Source organism: Schistocerca americana, chromosome 7 (assembly GCF_021461395.2).
Source record: "Schistocerca americana isolate TAMUIC-IGC-003095 chromosome 7, iqSchAmer2.1, whole genome shotgun sequence".
In the NCBI taxonomy this organism is placed as follows: Eukaryota; Metazoa; Arthropoda; class Insecta; order Orthoptera; family Acrididae; genus Schistocerca; species Schistocerca americana.
This window is the reverse complement of record NC_060125.1, coordinates 242716522-242732296: the sequence shown is the minus strand read 5'-3', so window position 1 is coordinate 242732296 and position 15775 is coordinate 242716522. Positions and strand designations below refer to the sequence as shown.

The following is a 15775-nucleotide window of genomic DNA, read 5'->3' as shown; positions in this document are numbered from 1 at the left end:
AGTAGCCACTGGCTCTGAAAGCTTGCCAATTACAACCGTCTTATGTGTGGGTTCTGCTGCCACTTGGAAAATAGATTATTAGATTTAAGAAGACTTGGCATTGTAGATTGGCTTATGAATTAAACTTTGGTGATATAACTAACACACTTCAAAGCAAGTACACAAGGAAAGCTGTTTTACAAACTTAGTAATAATCTATGTACACAGCCCTGTTACATTTATTTATAACACAGGACAGATGTATTTTAAATGTCACGATACAAGAAAACTTTTATAGTGCTAAATCGTGCTGTGGAACATAGGGACGCAATAAATTCCACATGCTTTTCTAATGTATAGTTTATTTGCTTTTCATGTGCTGTTGTCCTCAAATGAAACAGTACATGCAGTGACTGCTGTTCGCTAGCACTGCAGTTAGATGGAGGAGACAGGCTGCAGCTTCAAGAAATAACAGTGAGTGAAGTACAACATTATAACCAAAGACTTAAGTCAAAGTTTAAATACATAACAATTGGGCAGTTAAATTTTCAGTTATAACCCCAAAATATTTTAGAAATAAATGTGTGAAACTGATATATGTAATACATGGATGTGGGAAAAGTATCCTGAATGAGGTACTATTAGATAAGGAACTAATAGTCAAAAATGACTACTTAGTTTCTTGTAGAGATAAACAACTGATTAAAGTGACCAATGCATCTATTACAATGGCACACAAAGTTTTGCACACACTCTAAAATATCGCTCTTATAATGAGAAGAGCAAATAAGGCATTAACAACCATTTCCTGTTCAACTTCAGTTTAGGCTACACACGCTAATGAATTCAAGACACACAATACGAAAATACCCATCTGGAGATCACACAGGGAATGAAACAGGACCTTACTGTCAAATGATGATGAATTCTGTTGTTCAGCACTTACAGGTATCAAGATCAAAGTGCGCTGGTGCCGCCTCATGCTGAAACCATATCCTCTCAGGGACAACCAAAGTACAAGCCCGAACAAGTGAGGCAGCAGATCTCGAACTGACACAATGTGATGTGCACCAGTGACATGGGGTAACAGCAAGTAAGGACATATTGTTTGATCTTTGACAATCCAAGTCCACAAGTTGATGAGAACTGTTGCTTGTCAACTGAGGTAAGTGTAGTGGATGGATTTTTATGACTCCAGAAATGCCTAAAAGAGCATCTGAATACATTATCACTGTTCAAAAAGGCATAGTCCATGAATAATACAAACTGTAGAAAGTTTTGCATTGGAGTATTTCATTGGATAATACATTGACAAAACTGTACTATGAGCCCAAAATCATTTGGCTGTACTTCTTACATTCATTGTTTATTATGGGCGTGTAATTACAGCTCTAACAGCACTCTCCATACCATAAAATTCAAGGTGAGCATTTTGAAGGTTAGTTAATGGGTTTTTTTCTGAGAAAACTTATCCCAATCTCATCTAGTTCTATTGTGCAAATAATTCTTCATCAAGAAACTTGTGCAGCTCTCTGTGGCTTGAATGAACCAGTTTCTCAAAAGTTGCTCTCCACAGTGACTGGTTTTCAGGCCACAGCATCCTGTGGCACCATACATTAGCCCATTAATGCCCAGTAGCAACTAAAGTTGCCAATGAATTTAAAAATTAATATTGGCAACTATGATAATACTGTACACTATTTAACTGCTGGAAGCAGTTTTGGACACTTTTCTTTCTTGTTTAATATTTGAAGTTTCAGTATTCAGTCCATCATTGTTGCTTACGAATGTTAAATCTGCTGGTGGGTACGATTGTTAAAAACCGCTTTGATGGAAAATGTAAGTACAGGACAATATATGAATACTTGAAGTAAATTTTCTTTGCTGTCTTGTAATAAATAGTCTAAATTACACACAGGATTTCCTTAGAATATTTATGTTGGGTAAAATATGTCTGGTATCTTTAGTTGCCACTGGGAACTTGTGTTGCCTTTCAGGTGTGATAATTATTTATGGACTTTGGACAAAATAATAAATTTTCTTGAACCAGATCAAACAGAACAATACAATTAGTGGGCATCATCCTTTCTTATGAAGTACAAGGTTGAGATACTAATGAAGATTCTGATTCATTAGATGATGAAGTTCAAGGTTGGTTGGTTGGCTTAAAAGATGGGGGGAGGGACCAAACTGCTAGGTAATCAGTCCCTTGTTCCGGTTAAAATAATTCCACAAGGGTGAGAATAAAATAATTAAGACATACAAAACACAGCTGGAAGAAAGGAGAAAACCACAAGAATGACACAAGGGCAACAAACACTAAAATTGACAAAATCAGACAAGAAAACCACAGAGAGATGCAAGAAACGTGTAGAAGAAATCAAACAAGAGAGCAGATTACCATGGCTGACTGACCATGAGAATAAAAAGGAGAAGACAGCCATTCTGCAACACATTAAAACCTCCACCTTGAAAGTACCCTGGTGGAGGACACTGGGGGACAAAGGACATGTGCTAAAACTTAGATCAACTAATAAAACCCACCCTCACGAATAAAACGTAAACTAAAGCTGCTGTTAGGCATTGTCATCCAACACCGAAGGTAGAGTGCTGGGAAAGTTAAAAGTCCTCCACAGAGCGGCTAAAAGTGGGCAGTCCAGCAAGTGATGGAGGAGGTAACCATGCGTTAGCCACGTATGTCCAATGTGGAGCCACCAGAGGACAACTGCGAGAGGACCACATGGAAGACTTCCACACATTTGTAGTCTCCTTAATGACACGCAGTTTGTTGTGCGTAATGTTATGCCATTCCGTCTCCCAAAGCTGAAAAACCCTGCAGCGTAAGACAGAACGCAGGTCAGTTTTGGATATGCCCATCTTCAGAAGTGGTTTCCATGTAGCCTGTGTGGCCAGCCTGTCGGCAAGTTTGTTGCCTGGTATTCCAACGTGTCCTGGGGTCCACACAAACACCACTGTATGACAGGACCATTCCAGGGCATAGATAGGCTCCTTAATTGACACTACCAACGGATGGGGAGGGTAGCACTGGTCGATAGCTTGTAGGCTGCTCAAGGAGTCAGTACACAGGAGAAATGACTCACCAGGGCATGAGCGGATGTGCTCAAGATCACGAGATAAGGCCGCCAGCTCTGCAGCGAAAACACTGCAGACATCTGGCAGGGAGTGCTGTTCAGTATGTCCTCCATGAACATACACAAAGCCAATGTGACCATCAGCCAATGAGCTGTCGGTGTAAACCACTTCATGACCCCGGTACATGTCGAGAATCGAGAGGAAGTGACAGCGGAGAGCCAGAGGGTTAACGGAATCGTTAGGGCCATGTGAAAGGCCCTGGAGAAGCTTAGGCCTAGGTTTACACCATGGAGGTGTACGTGAATGGACCTCGAGGAGAGGTGGTAATGGGAAGGACTCCAGTTCAGACAGAAGGGACCGGACATGAACCACAAACATAAGCCCTGACCTGGGCCGCCGATGCGGGAGACGAAACACTGTCTTTGGAAAAGGAGACAGTAATTCAGATGCGCAGGAGAACTACGAACTTGTGCAATGTAACTGGCAAGCAGTTGTGCACACCTAACCTTCAATGGAGGGACTCTGGCCTCCACCAGGACACTGGTCACCGGACACATTCTAAAAGCTCCCGTCACTAGGCAAACGTCACAGTGGTGCACTGGGTCAAGTAAACGCAATGCTGAGGGCACCGCCAAACCGTAAATCAGACTCCCATAGTCAAGGTGGGATTGAACAAAGGCTCTGTTGTGTAGTGTAGAGCAATCTGCATCCCAGTTGGTGTTGCTCAGGCAGTGGAGGGCATTGAGCTGCTGCCAGCACTGCCACTTAAGCTGATGAAATTGAGGTAGCCAAGTCAATCGGGCATCGAAAACCAGTCATAAGAATCGATATGTCTCCACTATAGTGAGTGGATCATCATTAAGGTAAAGTTCTGATTTTGGATGAATGTGCGACGCTGACAGAAATGCACAACACACAACTTTGCGGCTGAAAACTGGAAGCCGTGGGCTAAAGCCCTTGACTGTGGCTTGTCAATGGCTCCATGTAGCCACCACTCAGCAACACCAATACTAAAGGAGCAGTACGAAATGAAGAAGCCATCCGCATACAGAGAAGGTGAGCCCGACGGCCCTACAGCTGCTGCTAGACCGTGAATAGCCACTAAAAATACAGAGAGACTCGATATGGAGCCCTGTGGAATGCCATTCTCCTGAATAAGGGAGGGAACTATGGGAGGCACTGACTTGGACACAGAAAGTACGGAGTGACAGGAAGCTTTGGATAAAAATTGGGAGTGGGCCCCGGAGACCCCACTCATACAATGTGGCAAGGATATGATGTCGCCAGGTCATGTGGTATGCTTTACTTAAGTCAAAAAAGACAGCAAACTGATGTTGGCATCTGGAAAGGAAAAGGCTGTCCATAAGGCAGACATGAGGGACACAAGATTAGTAGTAGTAGAGTGACCCTGGTGGAAGCCGCCCTGACATAGAGGCAGTAGGCCATGTGGCTCCAGGACCCAACCCAACCGCCGACACACCATATGTTCCAGCAGCTTACAAGGAAGTTGGTGAGGCTGATGGACTGGTAGCTACCCACATCAAGCGAGTTTTGACTGGGTTTGAGCACCATAATAATGGTGCTCTCCCACCATTGCGATTGGAAAGATGCCTTCACACCAGACCCGGTTGAAGATGACGACAAGATGTCGCTTGTAGTCAGATGAGTGATGTTTAATCATCTGACTGTGGATCCGATCCGGCCCAGGAGCTGTGTCGGGGCAATGTGCAAGGGTGCTGAGGAGCTCCCACTCTGTAAATGGGGCGTTATAGGGTTCACAGTGGCGTGTAGTGAATGAGAGGACTTTCCTTTCCATCCACCGTTTGAGGGTGCGAAAGGCTGGGGGGTAGTTCTCCAACGCAGAGGCTCGAGCAAAGTGCTCGAGCAACGTGCTCGGCAATGAGCTCGGCAATGAGCTCAGCAATGAGCTCGGCAATTGTGTTTGCATTGGTAGATAACACGCCATTGATGTTAGTGCCAGAGATACCTGTTGGGGTCTGGTACCCAACAGACATCTGATTTTTGTCCAGACTTGGGAAGGTGACGTATGGCACACAATGGTCGACACATACCTCTCCCAACACTTATGTTTCCATCATTTTATAAGCTGGCGAACACGGGCATGGAGCCGTTTAAAGGCTATTAGGTGCTCTAGGTAAGGGTGTCGCTTATGTACTGTTAAGCTCGCCGACACTCTTTAATTGCCTCAGTGACTTCCGGTGACCACCAAGGGACTGTCTTTCACTGGGGGCACACAAAAGAACGAGGGATCGCATTTTCTGCCACAGAAACAATCATTCTAGTGACCTGCTCAACGATAACATCAATGGAACCATGTGGGGGAAATTCAGCGGTGACAGCAGAGGTGAAAGCTTCCCAGTCTGCCTTGTTTAAAGCCCATCTGTGTTGGTGTTCATGGGCATGACACCGGGGGAGTGACAGGAAGGTGGGGAAGTGGTGGTGGTGGTTTTTGGGGAGGAGACCAGACAGCGAGGTCATCGGCCTCATCGGATTAGGGACGGATAGGGAAGGAAGTCGGCCGTGCCCTTTGAAAGGAACCATCCCGGCATTTGCCTGGAGCGATTTAGGGAAATCACAGAAAACCTAAATCAGAATGGGGAAGTGGTCACTACCACACAGGTAGTCACGTGCTCTCCAGTGGATAGATGGAAGAAGGCCAGGACTGCAAACCGAGACATCAATGGCCGAATATGTGCAATGTGCCACACTGAAATGTGTGGGGGCACCTGTATTTAAGAGGCAGAGGCAGAGTTGTGACAGTAAATTTTCGACCTTCCTACCTCGGTCAGTAAGCATGGCGCCACCCCACAAGGGGTTAAGCACGTTAAAATCTCCCAAAAGTAGGAAAGGTTTAGGGAGATGATCAATCAGTGCAGCCAATACGTTCAGGAGTACTGCACCATCTGGAGGAAGATACATTGCAGTCAATTATTTCCTGCATCGACCTTATCCTGACAGCCACAGTTTCAAGAGGGGTTTGAAGGAGCACAGGTTAACTACATAATGAGTTCAGGACATAGACGTAAACTCCACCCAACACTCTATTATAGTTGCTACGGTTCCTGTAATACCCCTGACAGCTGTGGCACCCAGGGGTCCACATTGCCGGGAACCAGGTTTCCTGGAGAGCAATGCAGAAAGCAGGTGTAAAGCTTAACTGGTGCCGTAGCTCCACCAGGTGGTGGAAAAAACCGCTGCAATTCAACTGGAGGATTATACGATCGTGAGACTGGGAAGGCATGAAACATTCAATGAGGCAGTCTACACCTCCAGTCATCTTCTGCCACCAGATGAGTACCTGTGCGATTAAGGGCCCAGCGATATCTAGGTCATCAGCAGATGCCAGAATCTCCACCTCATCCTCAGACACAGAGCTTGTAGGTAGTGGTGGTGTGCGTGCCACCACAGTGCCTTGATTCTTGGGGCCTTTTCTTTTTAGGTTTCTCTCACTACTCCTTAGGTTTGTCCGGCTGGGAGGGCTTCACTGCTTCAGTCTCAGGGACTGAGGAGGACCATGAAGCTCTATGACCAGCTACCTGTGGTCGCTTCAGTCAATGGTTGATGTCAGCTTTGCCACTGGTAGAAACCTGGGAAAGGAGTGACCCAAGGGATCCCTCCCTGGCAAGAGGATCCTAAGAAAACATACACTTCTCTGGCTGAGAAGTGGGGACTGAAGTCCTCGATTCCTCGATTGTTGGGGGGGGGGGGGGGGGGGGGGGGGAGGAAGTTGCTCCTAAAGTAGGTTGTGCAGAGTTAAAGGGAGGGAAATGCCCCCCCCCCCACCACCACCATCAAGGGAGCAGGTGGAGTAGGGGAGGCATGGTGCTGAACAGTTTATCAAAGGCAAGTCAATTAGATTTGGTTTCAAACTATGGGTTTTGGCAAATCCTGATGGCTACATTATATGTGCAGAACCTTACTGTGGCACACATACGAAACTACCTAAAATTGATCTTGGTCAAGGTGGAAATGTAGTGACTGGTTTGATTCAGCACAGAAATATTCCAGATGGAACAAAAATCTACTTTGACAATTTGTTTACGTCAGTTCTGTTGCTGGAAGAACCGTTTAGAAGAAACCTGGGTGACATAGGGACAACGCGAGACAACAGAGTTGGAAAACAACTGAACTCACCATCAAAGAATGAATTTGGAAAACAAGAATGAGGAGACCGTGTTTCAGTATCTAACGGCCAAATGACAGCAATGAGATGGATTGACAATGAAGTAGTGACAGTTTTTTCCAACTGTGGTTATGTAGAAATGAGGAAAGATTTAGCAGAACAGAAAGAAAGAGAGTAACAATAAAGACTACTGATGCTGTGAAACAACAATCTGCATATGGAAGGGGTTGATCTCAATCTATTCACAGCTCTATACAGGACAAAAATGAGTAATGTTGTAAGGCAGGACAGAAAAGATCATCTCATCATCAAAGGACAATCTAAGTATTGCAGATGCCAGGTATGCAAGACTTGAACTGTGTATATTTGTGTGAAATGCCAGGTACCACTTCATCCATGTTGTTTTGAGGGTTTCATAAACTTTGAAATACCTCTAAGCTAAGATTCAGATGAGAATTCTTCAAATGATTCACAACTGTTTTCACTGTTTAAATAGCTTTCTTTGAAAAAATACAGTGAGAATGTGTAATTAAAAAACAGTTCAAAAAATAAAAATTGTTATAAATCTGGAAAAGTGTTTCATTTGTTACGTTAAGTGCCCATTGGCAACTTTAGTTGCCATCAATGTTCATGACTATTATAAGTGAAAATTAAACTGAAATTATGTTTTTCATGTAAACCTGTTACAAAACAATAACCTACAACTATTTTTAAGCAGAAAAATTTAACTTAACACTTCTGGGCACTTATGGGTTAAATGCATGTCTGCAAGTTGCTGTAACAAGTAACGCTCTACAGACGAGCACGGATGGGCGTGACGTTGTCAGCTCAACGGTGTGTGCGCACACACGTAGTATGGCTGTAGCAGCAACAGCTGTGCAGTTCCTTACTGGACTACCTTCTCACAGCACCTTTTAACGTATGGTGTTGAGTTCACTTTACAGGATCGTATATCCTCATGGCTTAACAAATGTCCTCCTGTGTATAAAATGATACCGTGTTCCTATTATTTGTATATCTCAACAAAGCAAAATGAAGAGCACTGTCTTTTACAACAATCGGAATGAATCATGTACAGCATCATATTCAATACTAAAGGGGTGCTAAAATGGATCTAAATTGTTCATGTAAATACAATAATTAACAACATTAAAATAATATAAACTACTTGAGCACATACCAATCACTGTAGCATGAAGAGTATCATACTTGTGCAGAGGAGTATTCCTTAGTAATCAGATTAAATTTATGGTGCAAATGCAGTACACACCATCCAGTCAAAAATGTGAAACACAAAAATAAAGACAAATTATGTCAAAGGGTAAATGCCACTTAGTTTATAATCAGCTTCTTCCTCAACACTGTTGTTATCTAATCTCTGGTCCATGAAGGTGACTGGAATTGCCCAAGGACATAATTATGTTTTCAATATTAATTTCTATACTCACTCACTTCACTTTTCCATGCTTTCTGAACAATTGTTTCTGTGTCGTGTACAACATTACTCCACTTCTCTGGCATTATTTGTGCCACTGCTTCCTCTAACAGTCCTTTAATTTCTGTCACAACGGAGCTTTCATTATTTGTTGCCACGTAATGTTTAGTCATCATCATCATCATCTTGGACAGTTTCCAGCCACTGGCTGGGTCTGTCAGGAACACAAGCCTCTCCATCGTGTTCTGTCTTTCCACCATTCCCCCTCTTCCACCTTCGTCCAGTTCTCTCCTCTTCTCGTCACACATTCCTTCACTCCCTTCACCCATCTATCTCTTGGTCTTCCCCTGGGCCTCTTCCCCTCCAGTTGCAGATCAAACATCCTCTTTGGAATTCTTCCCTCATCCATTCTCTTCATGTGTCCATACCACTGCAGTCTTGATTTTTCTATCCTGTCCTGTACTGGTTCCTCCTTTAGTCTTTTTTGGTAATGTTTAGTCTGTTTCCAAATCATTTCTATGGCATTGGAGTAGCAGTGGTATGGTGGACACCTAAGAAACCTGTGCCCACGTTCTTTAGCTATCATGTCGACAATGTACTATTGAAAATGAGGTTCCCCCCCTCCCCCCACTACTTCCATGAGCTCCACCTTACATAAACCATACTGAATTTTCACATCATGGCATTTCAATCAGTCAACAATGTCGGCTTCTTTCATTCAAATCATTGGGAGTTTTACCCTTAATAACTGAATGGCATGGGGAATTATCCATTACAATGGCAGATAGCTGATTTGCATTTTCCAATAGTTGCCTCTTGAACCACTTCTCATCACTGCAGTCGCTTATTTTTTCTCGATCTGTAAATGCGGAGACAGTTAGGTAAGAAACCAGATGCAGTTCTAGCATGCAAGACAATAATTCTTGCACACACTCCCACAGGGACAGCAGAACTTCCACATATGCTACCATGTGTCCATCTTTTCTGAAAGAATGATCAGCATTTATCCAGGTTTCATCGAGCCACACGACGACTTCAAACAGCACTTAAATGATATTTCTTAAAAATTGACAACTTCCACACTACGATGTGATCATTCTCTATTATAATTTTTCACCCATTCACCTTTTTTTTTTTTTTTTTTTTTTTTTTAAAAAAAAGTGAAAACCACAAGGTCTGACAACTGTTAACAAGGAAGTCTTGCTGCCACTGAATAACTCTGCCTCATGAAGAGTACCACACAACTTTTTTTTATAGCTGGACGTTCTTTTCTCTTATAATATCCATGCATGCAATGACGAACAGCATCTTTTTGAAAAGATAATAATTCTGTTACTTGAGGTTCTGTCTTTTCCTTTTTGCTGGGTATTCGCTGTTTAGATGAACCAGGTTCTTTGTCTTCTGTACTGTACTTCTCCTTACAAACCTCGAGGACCGTATTTTTATTTTTATGTATCTCAAAGCATCTGCAGTTTGTGACAAAGCAAGCTGGGATCTCTTTACTTATTCTCTTGTTTTGCCATCTACCTCCTTAAAGTCATTTTTTCACTTTTGACTAATTACCATCAGCATACATGAGTATAATCTGCATTTCCATAAAAGAGAAAGGTTGGCCATAAGTCTTAATAAATATAGCAATAGATCTAATTTTGTGCTTAGTTTTGTGTATGTAATCAATTTCCTAATTTATTTTGACAATTCCTAGTTAATATGTTTTGTTATAGTGTGAAATCAGTGTTTCATGACTTAGATTCTATTGTTGACTTACAAACAATATTAATTCTGTACTAATTATAAAGATTTGGAAGACGAACCACTAGCATTCTTTAAGTATTTATTTGGCTCTTTTCGAAGTCAAGTTAGCAAAGCTGGCCCTTAATTAATTCCAAAATAATTACCAGGCTTGTCAAAAGTATTGTTTGTATAACTATATCTGTTAATTTCATCATTTAAACAAATAATTTGGCCTAACCCATGTAGAAGAAACTGTTACAAAGAAGGAATTTTTCTGTATATTCAGTTATTTGTATGTTAATTAGTTTCAGTGCTTATTATTATGAGGATATGTAAAGGCCCGATTTTTGGTCCTGAGACAGTCAGTCCACAGCCAATTTTCAAATGAGAAACCTGTATTCGTTAGATCGACAACAGTGCATCAACTTAACTGTGAAATAGGTGTAACACAAAGAGGCAGGGTATTAAAATAATTAGAGTGTATGTTCAATAGCGTCGCATGTATCATATTATTCCACAAGAACTGTGTGGTTATGTTTTTACTGCTCATAGATGTTCGACAGTGAACTATTGTAGCAGTATGCTGATATCTGTCTTCAAACTATTAATGAGGCTGGTCAAAAGTTAACCAATATTGAACTGGCCATGTAACTGTGTAATACTGCAGGGTTGTGAACAGTGAAAGTAAAGATCTGTGAAAAGCAACTATGCAACTGTTGGCTACATCATTTACAGTAATCAGTGTTGAACTTCCACCTCCCATTTTTCAGCCAGTATAACAATGCAGTACGTCGACACTGAGGACTATCAACAAAGAAATAAAGCAGGTGAATGTTACAAGTTCTTTCAGCTACCTTTGTTAGAGGCAATACAGTCACATCATTCTCTCTCTCCTTCTCAAAATACTCGCACACAAACTCATGTGTCTGACCACACAAAACATGAGCAGATTGATGAACTTTCAATTTAGCAACCACACTTTTTTTTTCACACTTCCGCTACAGGCTTCAGATATTCTGTAGCGCAAAGTAAACTCGCTGCAGAATGAAATAAAGCACACATTGAAATGAACCACGACTGTTTGCATTACCGATCACAAGTGTCATCTACAACTTGCAACTACAGCTGCTACCTGCAGTAGGGGAGAGTTCTGACAACATGAATGGAACAGGAGACACAGACAAGTGTGTTCTTCGATTGGCTATTGCTATGGCAGTAGCCCTGTAAACAGCTAGATGTCAATCAACTTTGTTATTCTGAACCGGGTATAGTTTTCTAATATCCTGATACAAATTGGTTTAAGCCCTGTAAATCCTTCAGGAGATTCTATCTGAACCCTATAGAAATGCACTCCGAATTTACTAACATTCCAACAGAAATATACTAAAAGAGACTATAAAGGGAAAAAAAAGAAAAGTAAACAGAAAATTTACTTTGATCAGTCACTCAGAATCAGTGGAACTGAAGAAATACCTGAACACTGGCCATGTCAATAGTATTATGAGACTCATACGAATATCTGAGGAAACCGGCCAGTATGCAAGCTATATTAAAATTGATTGCTTTCAGTTTTATTCTCACCTTACGAGCCATAATGAGACCACTGGATCGGTGTCTGACCTTCATCACCACACCTCCATTTCCAGCTCCAAGTTCTCCCAGTTTCTCAAAGTCATCATCTGATAATTCACCAATCTTTTCTTTCTGAACAAGGAAGTATTCCATTCGTTTCCTCTGAGTGTCATCCATTTCCAATTCTTCCAGTCTCTCTTGCAAAACTTCAATGCTTGTTTTCCCTGTCAATGTGCTACGCCTATAAACAAATACAGCAACAGTGAAAATGTGATCTTTTAACACTTCAATGACTCAGTGACAGTACAACATATTTAAAATAAGGTACATCTTAGATCCTGAGTATCAGGTAATACCTACACAAAATATACCTTGAAGTTCAAACATAAGCAATATCCTGAAATGTCAAACATATTTGAAAGGAATTTTGGCTCTTAGAGCCTTACAAAATAAACAGTCTTTAAACTGAAGCACAGTATGAATGTAACAGAGCTTTAGTGCTTTACTGGGTAGGCTACTACTGAAAATAACATAGCCTTATGCTCCTCTGAGCTGAAAAGCAACCCACCCAGGACTTAACAAAACAAGGAACTTCCAGTTTAACACAGAATCTAGACTGTGAGCACTTTCCACTAACAATATACACAAAACCTTATTGGAGTTGAAATACTCATAAGTGGGAGGCAACAAATAATCTTATGGCTACACAGGATTGAACTCCTGACATTTAAAATTTTTGTGTTACACAGACCCACAAAACTGAGGGAGATTAGAAAGAAACTAATTGTATGATAAGCACATGCCTGCTAATGAGAAACAAGAGGCCTCGATTCTGTTCCATACAGCAAATAAATAAGCTTTGACAGTAACTATAGTAATTTGCAAGGATGGTATAAAGGTAGTTTATAAGTTACTTCAAGAATTCAGTAATCGAATGGGCAACGCAACTATGACTGAGAACAAACACAAATGAAAGGGACCATATGTACAACCAAATATGAATAGGACACTCAATGTGGCACTACAGGGATTCAATAGGTGATCACTGAATTACATAGACCTCTTCAGCACTCACACAATGATGGGCAATCCAACAACACACGGCAATTGAACTGGTCACTTGCAATGTCCATGCCCACAAAACACTGGCCTGTAATTTATGGGAACTCTGTGATATTTGTATATACATGTCCCTGATCTCTGAAAATGTACCAAGAACTTGTCGAATCCAAGCTATGCATAGTCCCTGCTGTACTGCATTCCGAAGATGGACCAATACTGTATAAAGCAGTTGGTCATAATGTTTTGGCTCATCATTACTATCCTAGTTTTGGAGCCAATAGTTCAATATTGGTAAGGAGAGAAGGACAAGGCTTGGGAAAGTTAAAAAGAAAGGGCAGGTTACTCACATCCTACTCATCCTGGCATCTCAGTTACCTACCCTCCTTTTTAAACCAACAGAAGTTATCCACTTCTCCTTTTCTAGTTCCAAAATCTAGTTTAGTGTTTTGCTTTTATGTGTGTGTATCTGCAGTACTGAAATTTCGCCTCCTCTGGGTAAGTACTCAACAAGAATTCTACCTCATTATTTTATTATTTTCTCGAGCGAATTTTGATTTTGATACACACAAGGTATTGGCCCCATCAAGTACAATGTCAATCAGTGTTAGCAATTATACAGAGTGCACCAACACTTCCTTCAGGACACCAATGCATGTACAATGAAGAGGCAAAGAAACTGGTATGCCTGCCTAATATGTAGTGCCCCCACGAATTCACAGAATTGTCAAAATATGACGTGGCATGGTCTCGACTAATGTCTGAAGTAGTGCTGGAGGGAAGTGACACCATGAATCCTGCAGGGGTGTCCGTAAATACGTAAGAGTATGAGAGAGTGGAAATCTCTTCTGAGCAGCACTTTGCAATGCATCCCAGATATGCTCAATAATGTTCATGCCTGGGGAGTTTGGTGGCCAGCAGAAGTGTTTAAAGTGGAAATGTTTAAACTCATAAGAGTGTTCCTGGAGCCACTCTGTGGCAACTCTTGATGTGTGGGGTGTGGCACTGTCCTGCTGGAATTGCCCAACTCCATAGGAATGCACAATGGACAGGAATGGGTGCAGGTGATCAGACAAGATGCTTATGGACATGTCACCTACCAGAGTCTTATCTAGATAACCAGGGATATCACTCCAACTCCACACACCTCACACCATTACAGAGCCTCCACCAGCTTGAACAGTCCCCTGTTGACATGTAGGGTCCATAGATTCATGATGTTGTCTCCGTATCTGTAAATGTCCATCCACTCAATACAATTTGAAATGAGACTCCTCTGACCAGGCAACATGTTTCCAGTCATCAAGAGTCCGATGTCGGTGTTGACGGGTCCAGGCGAAGTGTAAAGCTTTGTGAAGTGCAGTCATCAAGGGTACACTAGTGAGCCTTCAATGCCAAAAGCTCCGAAAGCTCATATCGATTATGTTTCATTGAATGGTTTGCATGCTGACACTTATTGATGTCCCAACACTGAAATCTGCAGCAATCTGCAGAAGGGTTGCACTTCTGTCACGTTGAACGATTTTTTTCAGTCTTCATTGGTCCCATTCTTGCAGGATGTTTTTCTAGCCACAACGATGTCAGAGATTTGATGTTTTACCAGAGTCCTGGTATTCACGGGACACTTGTGAAATGGTCATATGGGAAAATCCACACTTAATCACTACCTCAGAGATGCTGTGTCCCATCACTCGTGTGCCGACCATAACACCATGTTAAAACTCACTTAAAAGCTTGATAACCTGCCACTGTAGCAGCAGTAACCGATCTAAATACTGTGCCACACACTTCTTGCTTTATATTGCCATTGCTGACTGCAGCGCCATATTCTGCCTGTTTACATATGTATTTGAATACGCATGCCTATACCAGTTTCTTTGGCACTTCAGTGTAGTAACCAAGTACACACTCTGAAGATATCATACAAAGAAAGTAGTATAAATTCTTTATTCTAAGTATAAATTCTTTATTCTAAGTGCCACTAAATTAACCAAAGTAAAATTCTACTGAACACTTGGGTTCAATGACATATCGTACCCCAGTATCCCAGCAAGAAAAATGACATGAGCTGGAAACCAGCATCTGTAGTGTATGTTGCTGAAAAATACCTGTGAACTATCCAATGTGCATGAAAAAAATATAACAGAATTTACTATCAACAATAATTACTTGAAATGTAAAGGTAGTTTACATTTTTTCAATATAAGTTTTATAGACTTAATTCTTTAAGTCAAGTTTTCTCAAGTATTGCATTTCTGAGTTGTGTCACTGTTCTTGCCACTTGATGTGCTGCCTTCACTAGATAAATGCTGCAGATCACATCGAGTGTATAACAATGGGTCATAGACGTCTCAATGTCGGAAGATCATAGGAAAATGGAAAACAGCCTGCGAAGTTTTGTTAAGAGGCTCAACACGAGTTCAAGTATTACACATAAATTGACAGAACAGCTCACTATTGTCCATTACACAACTGACAATACATTCCTGAAAAGTCATTATCATACAATATCTAGAAGTGCACATTCCGAGTGATCTGAAGTAGAATGAATACACAAAACAACTTGCAGGTAAGACTTATGCCAGATACGTTCATTACAAGAATTCAAAGGGAATCTAATTCTTGCATGAAGGCAGCATCAAAAACTATTGGTTGGTTGGTTTGTGGGATTGAAGGGTCCAGAATACAAAGGCCATCAGTCCTGTCTAAAACTACTGTTCAATTGATTCTCATGTGTAGCCTGCCAGTCTGGAATCCCT

General features: G+C 41.5%; 1 protein-coding gene across 2 annotated transcripts in view; it reads right to left on the bottom strand.

Moving 5' to 3' along the window:
* The window catches only part of LOC124621882 (dual specificity mitogen-activated protein kinase kinase dSOR1), a 91544-nt gene that overhangs the window by 36676 nt on the left and 39093 nt on the right, over positions 1-15775 (bottom strand). For both annotated transcript variants that reach the window (XM_047147349.1, XM_047147350.1), the window contains one exon: positions 11967-12198. In XM_047147349.1, coding sequence (XP_047003305.1) covers positions 11967-12198 — 232 coding nt within the window. The remainder of the gene's footprint in view (positions 1-11966; positions 12199-15775) is intronic.